The sequence below is a fragment of the Solanum lycopersicum genome, chromosome 2 (genome assembly GCF_036512215.1).
Source record: "Solanum lycopersicum chromosome 2, SLM_r2.1".
Lineage (NCBI taxonomy): Eukaryota > Viridiplantae > Streptophyta > Magnoliopsida > Solanales > Solanaceae > Solanum > Solanum lycopersicum.
Window position 1 is genome coordinate 20,218,075 of NC_090801.1, and position 18,563 is coordinate 20,236,637.

At 36.9% G+C, this 18,563-nt stretch overlaps 1 protein-coding gene across 4 annotated transcripts; it reads left to right on the forward strand.

Annotated features, from left to right (window-relative positions):
* The first annotated feature begins 298 nt into the window (after nucleotides 1–298).
* Nucleotides 299–18,339, forward strand: LOC101243943 (chromodomain-helicase-DNA-binding protein 3). 4 transcript variants are annotated; one of them, XM_010317513.4, is made up of 13 exons: nucleotides 334–546; nucleotides 893–995; nucleotides 1,072–1,210; nucleotides 1,275–1,466; nucleotides 1,553–1,878; nucleotides 3,316–3,387; nucleotides 3,465–3,542; nucleotides 3,631–4,534; nucleotides 5,022–5,152; nucleotides 7,040–7,261; nucleotides 11,330–11,869; nucleotides 17,489–17,698; nucleotides 17,979–18,339. In XM_010317513.4, exons 2-13 carry the CDS (start codon nucleotides 903–905, stop codon nucleotides 18,081–18,083), a joined length of 3,012 nt encoding a protein of 1,003 aa, XP_010315815.1. In that variant the 5' UTR covers nucleotides 334–546; nucleotides 893–902; the 3' UTR covers nucleotides 18,084–18,339.
* The last annotated feature ends 224 nt before the right edge of the window (nucleotides 18,340–18,563 follow it).

Here is an 18,563-nt window from a genome sequence, read left to right on the forward strand (position 1 = left end):
TTTTTTATTTATATATAGAGTTTTATGGTCAAGTAATTCAATTAAAAAAATAACAAATATGACGATAAAATTATTTTTTTTCCTAGCTAGTTAGAAGATAAAACAAATAATATATTATTTGATGATTATTTAATGATATAATTGAAATATTATTTTTAATAAAGTTTTATACCAAACATCAAAGTAGGTGAAAAATAATAAACCAAAAAATAATTGGAAAAGCCAATTTGATTATTGGAAAGGAAAAATCTCCAAAATTTCAATTATTATTAATTTATTATGCAATTGTATTTTGAGTAGTATAAAAGAAAAAAAAGAAGAAGAAAGAGGAGCATGTTATTATTAGATATCGAGAGTCAGATGAGAATAGGGTGTACATGTTTGAGAAGTGAACACCCAAAATAGGAGGGAATGTATGTGTACAGTCCCTCTCTCTGTATACTCCCTTTTCTCCGCCTTCTGACTTGATTAGGGCTTTTCCAGTAGAAGACAACAAGGGAAATTACTTGGTTTTTCAGACGATCCCCAATTGATTGATGTTATCAGGTATCTCCTTTTTTCTGTTTCTTGGGTTACCACAGTTTTGATTTTCTGTGTTTGTTTGCTTAAAAATCGCTCCTTTCCCTTATGGGTATTTCAAATTGCTATGAAATTTACTTAGTCTCTAAGTTTTAGTATTACTCACTACTTTTTTACTTCATTCACTTCACAAGGTTAGCACTAATCTCTTGAGCCATGATCGTATTCGTTTATCATAAAAGAAGCTGCCTTTATTATGTCTACTCTCTCCATGCATGGCTGATGGCTTATGTAGACTGCATTTTTTATGTTACACAATCAAACCCCTCTTTTGTGTTTCACTTATTGTTATTCAACTCATTTCTTTTGACAGTACTCATTAAATGCGTGACCATGTGGATCCTGTTGGTTATTTTCTAGAGTGTACCTGTAGCTTCTTCCGCAAAGTGGTTATTAACTTGGTTTTAAGACATCTGGTAAAGGAATAGTTTACCATGGGATCTACTTCTCAATTATTTATCATCTTTTTATGACGTTGCCACTTCAATACAGGTTGGTTCTACATTCTCTCCAATGGATGCAATTGATATCTCTTCAGATGATTCCGACTTGCGTGAAATAGACAACTACACAGATGAGTCTCCTCTCAGAGATTCTGCTACTTCTCGAATCCTTCCATCATGGGCAACAGGTAAAGAATTGACCTTTTTTCCTCTTCCTGCCACAAACTTATGCTGAGTTTGTCTATAACTTAGACCATGGAACAATGTCAGATAGCCTTCCAACCCAAAAGGTTTCGTCACCCACAAGACCAAGTTATCTGAATGGAGGCTCCTCTAACTATCATAGTAATAGATCTATGAATCCTCCAACTATAACTGATGAAAGTGGAACATCAAGTTCGCGAGCAATTAGAGACGTGAATTTTGAGTACTCTTCTGGAAATGGTAATAATGGTCTGTCACAAGTATTAAAGGCAGGAATAGTTCGCACAGTACTGTTTATTGAAAGAAAACCTTTGTTTCTGATGCAGATGGTAGGAAGCATTTTCTGCAACAAACTCTGAGGCGGGCACTTCCAACATCCCTTCAGCCTTTGGATTTACCTGGCAGTCAGAATCGTCAATCTCATGAAAGATCATACCAATCTGCATGGGCAAGTTCAAGCAGGGGCAACCATAATGAGTTAGTTCTCTATGAAAACAAAGGAAGCAGAGTATTACCTCCGTCTTTGATGCACAGAAAGGCCACTTCAGGTGTTCAGTATACTAGTGTAAATGATCCCTTACATTACCCTGGGACAGCTGAAGAGAGAGCTGCAGCAGCTGATGAGAGACTGATCTTTCAAGCTGCTCTGCAGGTACTTGTTTATGCCCTTTCTTGTGATCTGCAAATGCTGTATTGGATTGCGCAATTCAGGAACTTTATGCAATGAACCTTCTTTTTTATCTCAACCCAATCAGAAGGTCACCATTCCCTCCTCCCCATAATAGATTGCAAAATTGTATTCACTGCTGTCAGTTGATATCCCTCGTCTATGGTTGAATTAATTATTCTATATGTTTGAAACCATGCAGTTGAACAGGACTAGGCTAGTCTAGAACACAATGGTTGTTTCTTGTCAATGCCCTGTTGTTTTGTCTGTCTACAGAATTTGAAATGCTCATCTTTCTGGTAGGATTTGGTTTCCCTTCTGTAGGTCCCCTGTTTATTCTTGTTCAAAAATTTCATGAATATAATGACAAATTTAAGTTAGTTTCTAGTGTCTATCATTGTTTCCTTTTTTGGGAAAAGGCGCAGGATTTTTTTCTTCGGTAAACGATATAGACTTATTTGAGAATTGATGTGAATGCATTCTCAGAATATTTTTATCTCTCCTATGGAAAATGTATCTTTTATCCTCTAGGGAGGATACAGCATGAATTTGGTTGCTATGCTATTTATGGATCTTCTGGAAGTATATGATTTGGTGTGACATGGGGTATGTACCCCTATTAAAAATTGTTGTCTCAAATGCATACTGAGCCAACATTAAAAATGTGTGTGTGTATATATATATATATATATTTTCACTTTTTTTTTTTTGGTTTGATGATGATATGAGTTGAGCTAATATAGCACCTACCAGAGTCGAATCCAGAATTTCAAGATGCCCGACACATCATTGCTTTGTAAGATATGATTTGACCTTTATGATGGTGCTTTAGCAATTTAGGTTTTAGAGCAATAAAGAGGCAACATTGATTAGCCTGGAGTTTTCTGTTTTGGGATATATTGGGATTAGAGAACAGATATGGGGATGTTGAAAACTCAAAGTGTTCCAACATCTAAGCTATTAGCTATAAGAAGCGATGAAAAGAACAATGTTGTTGTTTTTGTTTTGGCTTATTTTCTGCGTTCGATTTTTTAAAAAATGAAGGGTGCAGCTTTATAAGGAAGGCTTCTTTAGAAACAACTTACAAAGAAACAAATGACAGTAAGTAGGATTCAATCCCTTGATGTGAAAGAGTTATAACCAGCTTTCAGCCAATTCACCACTCAATCTCTTTTGACCATGGGTGCTTTCAGATAATAATGGATATATTATAAGAATTATATAGATAATATATCGAGTTCATTCATATGACCGCGGGTTCATGTAGCCCTTTATTGATGTGTAAATTTACCACTGGAACCTACAATGACTGTTTGGGACTAAGGCATGGTCGTCGCTGTTGCGCTATGAGCCTTCAGAGGCTACATCTCTTGTATTTTCATTCAGCTTATAGTTTCACATACGCGTGCTCTTTTCTGGCAGGATTTGAACCAACCAAAGGTAGAAGCTCGTCTGCCAGAAGGTCTTTTGTCAGTTTCTCTCCTAAGACACCAGGTCTACTTGTGCTACTTTAAGCATCCTTCTATTTTCTTGTCATAGTATATATTCTAACTACTTTTTTCCTCCTGAAGAGAATTGCTTTGGCATGGATGCTTCAAAAAGAAACTGGTAGTGTACATTGTTCGGGTGGTATTCTGGCTGATGATCAGGTCAAATATATTGCCGCTGGCTGCTTACTTTATTCTTGGACTTCTGCTGGTATTCATCATGTTTATTATTTATTCTGTTATGTTGCAGGGTCTTGGTAAGACTATTTCAATGATTGCCCTCATACAGATGCAGAGGTCAGCTCAGGATAAGTCTAAAGCAAAAGATCTGGATGCTATTAAAGCTGAAGCCTTGAATTTGGATGATGATGATGAAAGTGGTGTTCCTGCTTCTCAGGAAACAAATCAGTGTGGAGAAATAGATGGTGTTGAGGTGATTACAGATGCAAGAACTTCTATAAAGGGGTTTAGACGTAGGAGGCCAGCAGCTGGTACATTGGTAGTGTGTCCAGCAAGTGTTCTTCGACAATGGGCTCGAGAATTGGATGAGAAAGTAACAGATGATGCACATCTATCTGTTTTAATCTATCATGGAGGTAGTAGGACTAAGAAACCGGCGGAACTGGCTAAGTATGATGTGGTCCTGACTACGTATGCCATTGTGACAAACGAAGTTCCTAAACAAGCTTTAGTTGAAGAGGATGACGATGACCAAAAAAATGGAGAGAGATTCGGAATATCTTCCGACTTCTCTTCAAGTAAGAAGCGGAAAAAACCATCGCTTAACAAGAGAGGGAAAAAGGGCAGAACAGGATTTGATGCAGATGACTTTGATCCTAATTGTGGTACTCTTGCGAAAGTCAGTTGGTTTAGGGTGATTTTAGATGAAGCCCAGACAATCAAGAATCATAGAACACAAGTAGCTAGAGCATGCTGTAGCCTTAGAGCAAAACGAAGGTGGTGCTTATCTGGAACACCGATACAGAATGCCATTGATGAACTTTTCAGCTACTTCAGATTTCTGAGATATGATCCTTATGCTGAATACAAATCATTTTGCAGCCAAATTAAGTTTCCGATTGCTATAAACTCAATCAATGGGTATAAGAAGCTTCAAGCAATTTTAAGGGCTATAATGTTGCGACGAACAAAAGGTTACAATTGTTTATTCCTTGTTGTTATCTTTGTGTGATGCATTTTTTGTAAAAGGAATTCCTAAATGAGAATATCATGGGGTTTAAGGCTTTTGGCCTTGCTTGTGCCTTGATTTTCAAAAGTAAATTTCCCTCCTTGTTCATTTTCCTTTTGACACTGGTTGCAACAGAAACTTGTTTTTTTCAAAATAATCCCGTACTGAAGTTTTCCTCTATGGATAACAGTGTTAGGTTGATTGGTATCAGCTTTCTATATTCATTTTAACTCAATCACATTTTATTTTATTATCATGCATTTATGTTGTGCCTGGATGTGTGCCTGAATTCCGTTTATTCTTTTTTTTTTCTTCAATATACAATCTTTCAAATTTGCTATAACCTAATTCAATCTCATGTGTTCATTATAATTCTGTTACATTACTTCCTAGTTAAATCTTCAACAGATTTTTTTTATGTGTAGCTCATTATCTGAACGTTACTGATTTAGGTACCGTGATTGATGGTGAGCCAATTATAAACTTACCACCAAAAACTATACAGTTGAAGAAGGTGGCTTTCTCTTCAGAGGAACGAGCTTTCTATAACAAATTAGAAGCGGAATCACGATCACAATTTAAGGTGCCTCATTGTCTTCCCCCTTTAACCCTATAGATGTGTCAAAGCCTGCACTGTTAATGGAAAAAATATTCACTGCATCACGTCATCCTTTTTATGACATTCCTCTCAACTAACTTAAAGGTAGTGTTAACTTAACATAGACAAGTGTCTTACAATTTGATGTTCTAGTCAGTCTCGAAGTTTTCTGAAGTCTGAATAATTGGGAACATCTTTTCTATTTTTGTTCTATATGTAGTCTTTGAATTTTCTGCTCAACAAAACTTCCAGGAAATCTTTGGCAGTACATGTTGTGCTATGTGAGCTGAGTTCTCAAGTTGTGGTTTGTTAATTTTGAGTTTTTGATTGATCAAAAGGCTCCTATAAGGTGATTTTACCATTTGAAACTAATGGCGTGCAATCTGAAATGGATGGAGTAGTTAACTCTTCATTATACCTACAGAAAAGGGACAAAAATGCCCCCAACTTACGAAATTTAACTCAAAAATACCCTCCTTCCACTTTTGGTCTATAAGTAGCCCTAACCTATTTATTTTGGCTCAATATTTACCTCAAACTAACACCCTAACCTGATGGCTTTTTGCAATTTAAAATTGACACGTGGCCTATTATATGATTGTACACATATATTATCATTTAAAAATTAAACCCACCCACTTTTTAAATCCATACCCACTGACCCGTTCTTAAAACTTCAACCTGTTATTTCTCATTTTCACTTTGACTTTGCTGAAGACACCTAATTTAAGGTCTCAATCTCTAGGTAGAGAGTGCTTCCACTTTCAGTGACAATAACTTTAGCAATTTATGTCTTTTTCCTTCAAATCCTTCTTGATGTTTTGAAAACTTTGGCATCACTTGGAGAAGTTTCATGATCAAATCTATTTGAAAAGTCAGTCTTCTGACAATTTTTAGGGGGCATGAAAATTTCACCAGGTTTGTGCTGCTTCAGAATCCCCCCATCTTGAAGCTGAAAGAATTAAGCTAGAGAATAATAAAGTCAGTAGCTGGATAATATGGATTAGGGAGTGGTGTGTCGGGTTTCAAAAGTGGAGTATGTTTAATTTCTAAATAAAATAATATGTGGCCAATCATAGTAAGCAACAGGGCTATTTTAAATTGCATAAATCCATCAGGTTTAGGATGTTAGTTTTGAGCGGTATTTTTTTACCTAAAAAAGGTTGGGTGTATTTTTAGACCAGAAGGTCGATGAAGGGTATTTGTGGGCTACTTTGCATATGTTATGTCCCTTTTTTTGTTAGACCTATTGTATATGGGTTATCACCATTTTGACTCACTCAAATCATTCTCGGGAGAAAACAGAAAAAGCATGGAACTATAATAGACTTACCATATTTTATTGCATTGGGATATTAGACATGTGAATATGCTCTTTATCGAGTATATGATATACTTTGATGATAAAATGGATAAGGATGTGCATTAGCACAAATGCAATCTTCTTTGTGTTTGTGTCTAACATATATTGGGGAATTTTGGGTCCATTTATTTGGTTCAATCTGGTCAAAGTATTATGCTCTACATATCTGGGGGTCAGTAAAAGAAAGATTGAAGACATCAAATAGAAGATGGGAATATGAAGTGATGTCATCTGGCTTTGGAAATGTGACAAGAAAGACTCCTTTTCTCACCCTCATGATAAGTTTAGTACAGTGCCATTACTTTGTATTTCGGAATTCTATTACGTAGATATAAGACTACATTTTCAAGACAAACTTTTAGTCCTTCCTGATTTATGCAGCAATTTGTGACAAAATTTTGACCTCCAGAGCAGGTTGAGATTTCTAGTAGTCTTCTGATGTCTTGTTGTTTAGCTGAATTCACTAGCTCTAGTTGTGTCTCTTTAATTAAGATGGACTCATCTTGCAGGCATATGCTGCAGCTGGAACTGTGAAGCAAAACTATGCGAATATTTTGTTGATGCTTCTGCGACTTCGGCAGGCTTGTGACCACCCAAAACTTGTAAAAAGGGAGAGTTACAATTCTGTTGGAAGAGCTTCATCAGAGATGGCAAAGAAGCTCCCAAAGGAAATGGTGGAGAATCTCTTGAAACAATTGGAAACTTCTTTAGTAACGTGTTCCGTATGCGATGTAAGTATTCCTTGGTTATCATCATCGTTTGCTTCTTCTGGTTAGAGTTTGTGATCTTATCATTTCTTGAATTCTTGATCTATTAGACAAGGGTACAAGTGTAAGTTGAGGTAGAAGTCTTAGGCTGTCAAAACCATTATGATTCACCACAAATTAGAAAATAGCCCTTATCTATGTTCAGATGCATTCTCCATTTCCCCTTCCCCTCTAAGAGAGTGAAGCAGGTAATGAACTTCTGTCGCTCTTAAGCTGAAATTCAGCTACTCCAAGGCAATGTTAATGGTAAGAATTATGTTAGAGATCCATTAACTTAGTAAAAATAAATATCAAGAAACTAAACCCAAAAATGTAGATGCTAAAATGAATTATCTTAAACCTTAAAGGCATATCCTGGACCATGCAGAAGCTTTTGAAAAGCTGGGAGGAAATATATTTACAGTTGAAGGGAAAGAGTTGATGGAGAAGTGTCTCTACTTGTATTTGGTGTTCAATTTTGAAGGATAGAAATTCCAGTTTCTCTAACTTTAGCCATAATTGGGCTAGTATTTCCTCTAGTAGTCTTGTCCATCTCAAGTGGAGTACCCACAACACTTGTAATCTGCTTCAGATAGTACCAATTGTGTAAGATGCATTTGTAATTTCGGAAGAAGTGCCCAAACTGAAGCTATGGGTAAATCTTCCTCAGGTTTAAAATCACGGCTCCACTTTTGATGCCACATCTGCTGACCATTGATTTCCACAGACCTCTTGAACCATATAGTAATGATGTCGTCATCATTAGCGAAGTCTAAGAACACATCAAAATTATTATAAACTCCAATTTTTGCTAAGCCTTTTAGGGAGAATAGTTCAGAGAATCTGGACCTGATTTTGTCTATTTGGCGGTGAACACTTATAAACATCCTGACAATGGTCTGTCTACCTCCGCTGCCATCACCCGTAGTAATCTCTGGTCTTAAAATGATAGCTGGCATCCCGCTGTGAGTGGTTTTTCTAGCTTTAATTGTTTCTTGAGCTTGTCAAAAAGGGGAAGGAATAGGAACTGTAGTGTTCGTAATAGCATTAGCAAAAGACTTCTTGCCATGATTTTCAGCAGGGGTATCAGTTTCAGTTGTGATAATAGAGGGGTTATGACGAGGGTAAGCCGGAATTAGACCTTCCAGAGGCTCCATGGCCAGCAACAATACAAACATAGGTTACCGCTAGTAACCATTAGAGGTGTTGATAGAGAGAAAAAGAGTAAATTAGGAGAGAGTAGAAATTAGAGAGTAGTTATGCACATCTGAAACAGTACGAGGTTGTCTCTAGATTTGAATACCAAGTTATTATAACTGTCTGTTTTTCAACATCTGAATGTGCATAATATAGTTATTTAATAAAGAGTTAAAGACTAATATCCAGAAGATAAAGACTAATTACCTAGGGCTTTGTTATTGTTGGTGTAAGCAAGTAGTGATAGGAGACGTTGAAATGTCTTTGATATTTTTGATTGGCTGTAATTAGAAGATCCTAGGAATGATGTAAGTAAACTTTTTGGAGGGGGACTACACTTTGATGTAGTATACCTGTGGATATGTAGAAGTAAATGTTACCTTTCTCGCAAAAAAGAAACACAATAAAATTAATAATACAGTCCAAATAAAAAGTAGTGAAATATTTTTTTAAATATAAATTCAGTAGGATAAAGATATTATTTGATTAAAAAATGAAACATTTATGTTAGTTAACGATGGTGGAGATGGTCTGTAGTGTCTGTGGTAATGATTGATGTTAGTAGCTAGTGCCTAGTAATGATGGCGGTGATAGTTATGATGGGGGAGGTGGTTGGTTTGTAGTGATTGGCGTGATAATGGTGGTTGGTAGTGGTGGTTGTGATGGTGAAGTTGGTTGATGTTAGTAGTTGGTACTTGGTAGTGTTGATGGTGATGACTGAAGAATGTGCGAAGATGGTTGACAATGCGTTAGTGGTAGTCGATAGTGATACTAATTTGTGATGGTGGAGTTGTTTTAGTAGAGATTAACTGCATTGGTTGTAGTGGCTGATAGCAGCCACGACTGTGATAGCGGTAACGACGGTTGTGGTGGTGGATGAAGAATTTGTGGTAATTGGCCATTTATTTATGGTAGTAGGTAGCGGTTCTAGTTGTGATAGTGTAGGTGGTTGGTAGTAGGATTGACTTTTGTGGTGGTAGCGACGGTGGTGACTGAATATAATGTAATGATAAAGATGATAGGTGTGGTAGCAAGCAATTGTCCGAAGTGGTGGCAGAGTTGGTTGGTGGTGGTGATTGGTGGTTGACAATATCAGTGGTGGTTGGGGCGGCAAAGGTTGTTAGTGGAGGTGCCTGGTGATCGTGGATAGAGTTGTGGTGAAAATTATCCTTATAAAACTGTCTCTTGATGATAAAACTTTATTCAAGATCTTAAGGATTAAGACATTCAAATCCATTAAGGGCTTAATAAAAACAAATGCACTTAATGATCTAAGGTTTGAAACATTCAGATTCACACCAGTGCAAACAAATGATACCGGAATCTTCCTTTGAATCTCCTTTCCATGGTTAAGAGTCAGGTTTGATATGTAAGAGAATGTGGCTTTGCAACTGACAAAGCCAAAATGAGACACTATCCAGCTCCCATTTGTTGATAGCTTGCCTAAGATTCAAGTTCCAGCCCTGTTCTGACTAGCAATCTGAGATGGTAGCATCCTGATTCTGAGATATACAAAATAGAATTGAGTATTGCTCCTTTAGTTGCATTTGATCGAGCCACACATCTTTCCAGAATTTTGTCTTCCTGCCATTGCCAAGCTGAATAGATTTGTTAGATTTAAAGGAGTTCCAGTGTGCCATGATATGTCTCCATGATATGTCTCCATGATATGTTTTCAGATATGGTAAGAACCATGTTGCTGAGATTGATTGGTAATCCAAGGGTTTAGGAGCCCATATTTTACTTCAATGATCTTTCTCCATAATGCATCTTCCTCCTGGTTGATTCTTTAAAGCAATTTGTGTATTAGATTCGGGTTTTGCAACTTCAGATCTTTTACTCAGAGACCACCTACATTCCTGTCAGTAGTTACTTTCTCCCAATTAACCATATTGTAAGTTTTATGTTCTCTAGTTCCTTGCCAAAAGAAATCTCTTTGTAATCTGTCCATCCTATGTGATCTGGAGTTCGATAATGGGAACAATGACATAGCATAAGTGGGCAAGGAATCTAAAACAGTGCTAATTAAAGTGAGCCTGCCACCAAGGGAGAGAGAGTTCCTTTTCCAGCCAGAGAGCTTTATTTTACACTTCTCCAAAAATATCATCCAAATTTTTGCAGTAGTTGCATTGCCATTTGGTCTTGAGTCTTTGTGCTTGTGAATCCAAATGTCCAATTATCCAGAACTGAAATTCTCTGTCCATTTGAGTTTTTAGTTTCCTAGGAGGCTTTCAGTTAAGATACAATAGGCCTTGAGGAAATCAAAGAGAATAGGGTAATAAGTGAAAGAAAATATGGACCTACCTGAACTCAAGTAAGAAATGCATCAGGTTCATTCATCTCCCAACAATCATGACTACCCTTATCGACAAAGCTGAACTCACTGTCTACACTGCCCTTGAAGACATGTTGTGAGCTAAAACCTCTCAGTATCTCCTCTAAATCCCCTTAACTAACTGGGCCTCCCCAACTATATACCCTAAAACTTCAAAGATAAAACTGATGATTGCGAAGGTATGGTGTAAATAGAAATTAACAGGCAAGTAAAATGCAGTGAGCTTTCATATCTCTGAACAAGCTTCAAATGGCTATCCATCAAAACATTGAAGTCAAAAATGCTGTTCTCCTTGTAAAAGGAAGATTTGAATAAATCTAAAGGCTAAGTGGAATAGTGTTTGTGCATCTTTACTGATTTGGCTCGGTTGAAAGTCACTTTAAAGTGTACTCTTTAATAACATATTTATCGTCTGTCATTTTTCTATTTTTATTATTTTGTTTTATAGTTATGCCTGTCTTTTTCGGTACAACTGTCGTAGTGTACATACTAGTTTGATTTACTCCTTTTTCTTTCCACAGGATGTGCCTGAAGATGCAGTTGTTACCATATGCGGACATGTATTCTGCAACCAATGTGTATCAGATTATTTAACTGGGGAAGATAATACATGTCCTACACCTGGATGCAGAGAACAACTTGGTCCTGAGGCTGTTTATTCTAAAGCTGCCCTTAAAAAATGTGTAACAGGTGATGTAAATGGCGATCCTTCCAGCTTGTCTGAATTTGATGAGAAATCAATTATGGAAAATGAGTACAGCTCTTCTAAAATAAGAACTGCTATTGAAATTCTTGAGTCATGTTGTAAGTCAAAGGATACCTATTTAGAATCAGATATCTTGGTGCAATGCAATGGTGATTCATCAAATTTGGGAGAAAGAGATTCAGAAATGCAATCCAAGGGGCCGATAAAGGCCATTGTCTTCTCTCAGTGGACAGGCATGTTAAACTTGGTTGAGCATGCTTTGAACCAGTCTGGTTTTCGGTATGAGAGGCTGGATGGCACAATGTCTCTTGCTGCTAGAGACAGAGCTGTCAAAGAGTTCAACACAAATCCTGAGGTTGGCAAATTCTTGTATGCTTGCTTGTTGTGCAGTGATCTCTTAAATATTTCAAAATTTCCACTGTTTTCTCTTTTGATATATCAATAATTTCATTATATCAGCCCAAGGTGTAAAAACACTAAATATGATGGATTTAATTTTCAACCTATCTCATATCTCCTATCAAGTTACCCCAGTTCTCTATACAGAAGGGAATCATCTTCTTTGTGACATAGGGAATCATATTGTCATCTTCTTTGCAAGATAAAAAAAGGGATGAAGGTAAATGTGTAATAGTTCTAACACCGTGTATCTAATATTGAACACTCTACTCTTTATTTCTGTCTAAACAAGCCAAAAGACAGAGTAATCTGGTCCTCTAAGTTACTTTATTTGCCAGTCATTTGAACCCTTTTAACTCTACAAACTTTGTTCAGTGTTCATGGTCCATACATAGCTTTGAAGCTGCAAAGCAATAGAAGGAGATCCATTTCCAAACTCCTCGTACAAGCACCACTACCATTAACTCACAAAATATTCACTTTCTGAGATAATTTGCTGATCATATTACATCCGCACTTCACACTAGGTTCTCCTTTTCTTATTTTTATTTTTATGTTACTTTCTTTGATGCCTTGGCATTTCAAATCTGCTTCTCTGAACTCCCCAACTAGTAACACCATTAAAAGTGAGTTCACCTTGAAGATTTCACCCTTGATTCCTCCATGTCATCTTATCTTCATCTCTCCTTGCTACATGTTGATATGTTCTTCTAAGAGATATCTCAACAATTTATCCAAAAAAAAATCCTCGACCTCTTCCCATTTATATTGATTTATGGCTCTCCTGAAAGTGATAAGCTCTCCTAAAAGGTAGGGTAAGGTTTGCATTCACACTAGGTATGTTGTTGTTCTAGTGAACTATAAGGTATTGAGATTTTTATTACTTGCGTTCAAAACTATAAACTCATTAAAGCATGGTTTGTTTTACCGCTTTGGAGTGTTTGGGATGGAGAACTTAGTGTTACATTTTACTCAGAGTTGATGCTCTCCCTGAATGTTTTATGTTGAAAGTTTCTGCTCTTTTTCTTGCCATTCCATGTCTGTTGTACTTTGGGCTTTGGGGTTAAGTTGAAATAGAGGAGGTGGCGTTTCCAAACACAGATACAGATAGAGATCATGTTATGAATTTTTGTGATACTACTCGATAATTGTTTTGCCATATAGCTCACCAGGAAGGACATTACCTTCAGTTTTTTGCACAAATTGTGCATAGCTATTATTGACATGCTTCTGTATTATGTAACATTTAAGTTAGTTCACTCATAAATTCTCTAATGTTACCAGGAGTACCTACTCCCTAGTTTATTGCTCAACAAAGATAGGTTGCCAAAAATGTTGATAGGCCTGCATGATTATTATTTGAAGGTAAGATATGATCGGAGTAATAACACATGCTAAACAACTAAGCAATATCACCACTGACTAAATCTGCCGGAAGTATCAAATCATGTGAACTTACTCAAAAAAGTATCAAATCATGTGAAAACATGCACATGGTACTTGAAATGCCGAAATCCCTCAAGCAAACTTTGACAGCCTCAATATATTCAAAATCATCAATAACGGGTCCAAGTTTGTCTAGAGGAATCAATCTCACAAATTTAGGATGCCTCGGGGTCAAATTGAACTCTTGGTCGGGTCAACGGTTCAAAATTGATTCATGGACAACCTATAAGCTATTGGATCCCATTCAATAATCAAATCCTCTCTTGAATTGCTAGGTTAAATCAATGATTTTCCATTTCTAGGGTAGGTCCCAAATCCCCAAATTTAACTTCTTGATTAGCATGATTCCGATGATCAAATTCAATAAATAAACACAAACACTAGGCTGGTATAAGGAATCATTACCTAGAATTTGGGGGTTGAGACTCCTTTCTTGATCCAATTCCGAGAGCTTATCACCTAAAGAGTCTAAATGTTGCTGAAATTTTTAGTTCAACTTTTATAGTTATGTGAGAAATATTGGAGAAGAATATTATTAAATTGTGTATCTACATAATTACAACGAGACCCTATTTGTAGACATTATAATACAACCTTTTCCAAGTAGGATTCTATATACTAATTCTTTTCCAAGTAGAGCTGGTCTTGTTCCTTTTCCTATTCTTATACTCTCCCTCAAGCTGGTGCATACAAGTCACATGTACGAAGCTTGGTACAAATCTAATTAATACGAGGACCGGCGAGGGGCTTGGTGAAAATATCTGCAAGTTGATAACCTCAACTTCACAAATCTTGTAACAGTATCTCTTCGGAGTATCTTTTCTCTAACAAAGTGACAGTCAATCTCAATGTGCTTAGTCGTCAAATGAATTATTGGAATTGATGTACAATGTTGATAAAAGACAAAATGATCAGATTCATGCCAAACTTCTGAATTATTGGGCTGGACTTTCCAAACCAAGCTTGAGAAAATTGCTTCAGACCATAGAATGACTTACAAAATCGACATACAGTGGTACTAAATCACCCCGGAGCAACAAAGCCAAGTGGTTGCTCCATAGACTTTTTTCTTGAGATTACTGCAATGAAAGCTCTTTGATTCTCTACCAGAATCCTAGAAGCTTTGATACCATGTGAGAAATATAATGTTATTGAATTATGTATCTACATAGTCACACTAAGAGTATTTATAGACATTATACTACAATCCTTTTTCAAGTAGGATTCTCTATACTAATCCTTTTCCAAGTTTGATTCTATGTACTAATCCTGTTCCAAGTAGCACTATTCTTGTTCCTAATCCTGTAGGCTACATTGGCTTTTTTGCATTCGCGAGTCTTCTAGTTGCATTCGTGAAGTTCATGTTGTTACCTTATCACAATCGCAAATAAGGGTTTATAAGAGTTAAGATGTTGCTGAAATTTTTTAACTCAAGTTTTATAAGCTACATTTTTTTCGTTGCGTTTGCGATGGCCGTAGTCGCATTCCTGAAGCTCATGTCGTCACCTTATCGACATCGCAAAGAAATGCGTACTTGGCTTGCCTTCACAGTTGCAACACCATAGCTTGTGTTCGCGACATACCTACAAGGTCAATTTTTTGTTTTGTTTGACACCACACGACAGTCAGTCAATGACTCAATCCTGTCTATCACTTTACATTTTTGACTCACACTATATTTCAACATTTCGGAAACACACACTGAAGACACTTTACAAGGATCTCTTCCCAACTTTGTATCCACTCGTGAACATAGATCACAATAATACAACCTACAAAAAGAAGTATAAGCGAGGTGAAAGACCATCAGGAAATTGTGGCCTCAGGTCTAGGGATCATCTTATTAAAGGTGGAACATGGTAAGAAAATTGACTTCTCGAATGAACCATGGATAGGGGATAAATGCCTAAACTCACTATTTCCAGACCGGTTTATGTTCAACACTCATTACAAGTTTGGAGAGTTACCTTTTCTGAACAAAGTTTTGTGGCCGAGAAGGAGAATGTGGCCAACACACACTTCATGACTTAGCAGAAGTTTAGTCTAAAACTGGCCTGGTGGTAGGAGTTTCTGGCCTAATATGACTTTTGTGTGTGTACATAAACCAAGAAGACAAAATCAAGTGGTGCCTGCTTTAAGTAAAAGGGGATATTTGATTACTAGAATTTAATCAAATTTATTGATATAATCAACTATGTGCTGTGAATGATCCATTACGAAAATAATGGATCAAGTAAGGGAAGGGACAGTTCAACGGGATTGGATCAAGGATGATCTACTGCATTTCGGAAATTTTGAGGAGGGGGATTGTGGTCCCTCAAGTGTGGACTCCGTTGTGCTTTTCTTTTGTGAGACGCATGATCTGACAAATGCTGGCCACCTGGGTGTCTGACAAATGCTGACTTGAAACTAATCTTGGCTTAAAATGGGGGGATGACATACAAATCTATGTAATAAGTTGTCTAGTCTGTAAACTTGACAAGACTGAGCAAAGAAGGAAGTGCGTTCGTTACAGCCTCTACCTGTTCTAGAGTGATTGTGGGCTTCTGTTTCCATGGGTCTCATCGGCCGGTTTCGTGAAGTTGACGATATAGCGTCAATTATGGTTGTGGTTGATAGGTTCTCGGAGTATGAGATGTTCATTGTTGGTCCTACCTTTTGTCCTTTTGAAATAGTTACTCTGTTATTTTATAAGCAATTTAAGCATGTAGTGAAACATTTCAGTAGATCAACTATTGTGAGTGATAGAGATCTGAAATTCCTAGGCCGGGTTTTGGCTGCTTTGTTTAAAATGATGGGGACTGATTTGAAATTCTCATGGCAAATCATCCACCAATCGATGGGTAAACTGAAAGAGTTAATCATTTGCAGGAGGAATGCTTGAGGCACCATGCGATGACAACTCAAAAGGAATTGGGTTGATCTACTTGACAATGCCATGTTTGTTATAGCTTGCTCATCTTCGGTAACGAAAATGAGCCCTTTATGGACAGTCTCAGGGAGATATCGATGGCAAGCTTCAACAAGCCCCTTGGGTTCCAACCTGAGCTTGCCAACAAGTCCAAAACACATAATGTATGCCTATGCAAAGCTTTAATCATGCAACCACGCACAATTAGCAAAAAGAGATGTTGGGTTGTTACAAGTTATCGGTTTGGTTTTCTTCTATATCTGAATATATAGTTCAACATCTACAGACAGAACTGTGGAGAAATGATCTCACTACTGTAAATGAAATAAAAGAATGAAGCCTTTAAAAATTAAATGGAAGGAGATATAGCAATTTATTGGTATCAATACTGAATCTGCCTTCTTAGTACATTTTGCAAATATACGAAGTGTAAGATAGACCAGCATACATCTTCACAGAGGTGAAGGAGTAGGCTCAAAGAGTAGAGGCTGCAGCACAAAAACTGGAGGCTTGAACGAGCAGAGGACGAAGGTAGTCGGTGACAGCGAGGGTGGACGGTGGCATGTGGCAGATCCTTTTTTTCATCAATTTAAGTATCTATGTGCCAATCCTTTTAGATTTACAATCCTTTATCTATTATAAGAAATGGGTTTTATAAATTTCAGTTTTTCAGTTAGACTGAAACACTCATATAATGAATTATTTATTGAAACTGACAATCTAACCAAAAACCCGAAGTTAAAAAAAAAAGAAGTTGATATTGAATGGACCGAGTAAACAGAAAAACCAAAAATGAAAAGTTGCAATTTTTGGTTTGATCATTTTTTTTATTATATGCCCACCCCTAAATTGTTCGTACATATGTTCTATATTCAGGAAATTTATATCTTTTATCTGCAATACCCTTGTCATGCATTCAATCAATTCATTCTAAGAGTTCAAATGAACTTTTTCATATAATCAATCTTTATACTGACGAGGAGTACTTTTTGCTAGCACCATGCTCACTAAATTTAGTTTAGTAATTACTGCATGGCTTTATGAAACACTTAACAGAGAGGTGGACTAAAGACTTTATCTTGTCATTCCATTAGAACTACATTGATACCCAGTGTTTTCTCGAAGTTTCGAATTGGTTACTCTGGATTTTCCCATCTCCGCATTTCTTTCTCTTGGACCTTATTGTGTTTCTGAATTGAAGAATATTCTCTTTTGCAGGTGACTGTCATGTTGATGTCACTAAAAGCTGGAAATCTTGGCCTAAATATGGTGGCAGCTTCTCATGTAATTCTTCTGGACCTTTGGTGGAATCCAACCACTGAAGATCAGGCTATTGATCGAGCTCACAGAATAGGACAAACTCGTGCAGTCACCGTGTCTCGTCTAACTGTGAAAGACACAGTTGAAGATCGAATAATAGCTCTCCAGGTTTAACCTCACTTCATACCCCGTCGCTGCATCTGTTGGAACCCACATTTTTTTGCTAGTTATTTAGTTGAACTGCATATTTTTACGGCATGATGCAATTTTAGGCTAGATTCAGGATTGAAATTGCAGAAGTTTGTCTGATTCTGGCCTTGTACCTTCTCAAATCCCATCCTTATTATTTGGAAGATTTGAGTTTCTAAGCTCCTCTGATGCACAGTTTAAATGCACTCGTATCCTGTGTGGTGTGCATTTTAGTTAATATTTGGACTTGTATTTTCAGGAGGACAAGAGGAATATGGTTGCATCTGCTTTTGGTGAAGATCAAAGTGGAGGGACAGCCAGTCGACTAACTGTAGAAGATCTTAGATATCTGTTTAATCTCTAATACAGGGGGGCGGGGCTTTTTTTTATCTGCATTTGGGCTGTTATGGGCAGTTAGCAGAATGTTCATATGTAGGAAGAATATATTAACACCTGGGAGATATTTTGGATGCAACACAAGTCATTAGAATTACTTGCTATTGCTGATCCGATGGGTAAGATATTTATTGCTCCTGCTAATCCTTACCAATTTTGTTGCGTTGTCCTAGAATTCCTTGCTTGTTTTGGCTTTTTGTATATCTACACCAGCTTATCATCTATCTGCATTTTTCTTATTTATCTCTCTCTAGAAACAAGTTCAAATACGCTCGCCAATAAGGGCAACTTAGTCATACAACTTGTATTATGAAACGATCTTCCAAAGTGTGTTTAAATGTATGAAGCAATAAGTACATAGAACCAGAGAGAATTTAATTTTCCTTTGTATGGAGGAAAATATCTTTACATAAGAAACTGTCTAACTATACAAAACTCCAATATGTTG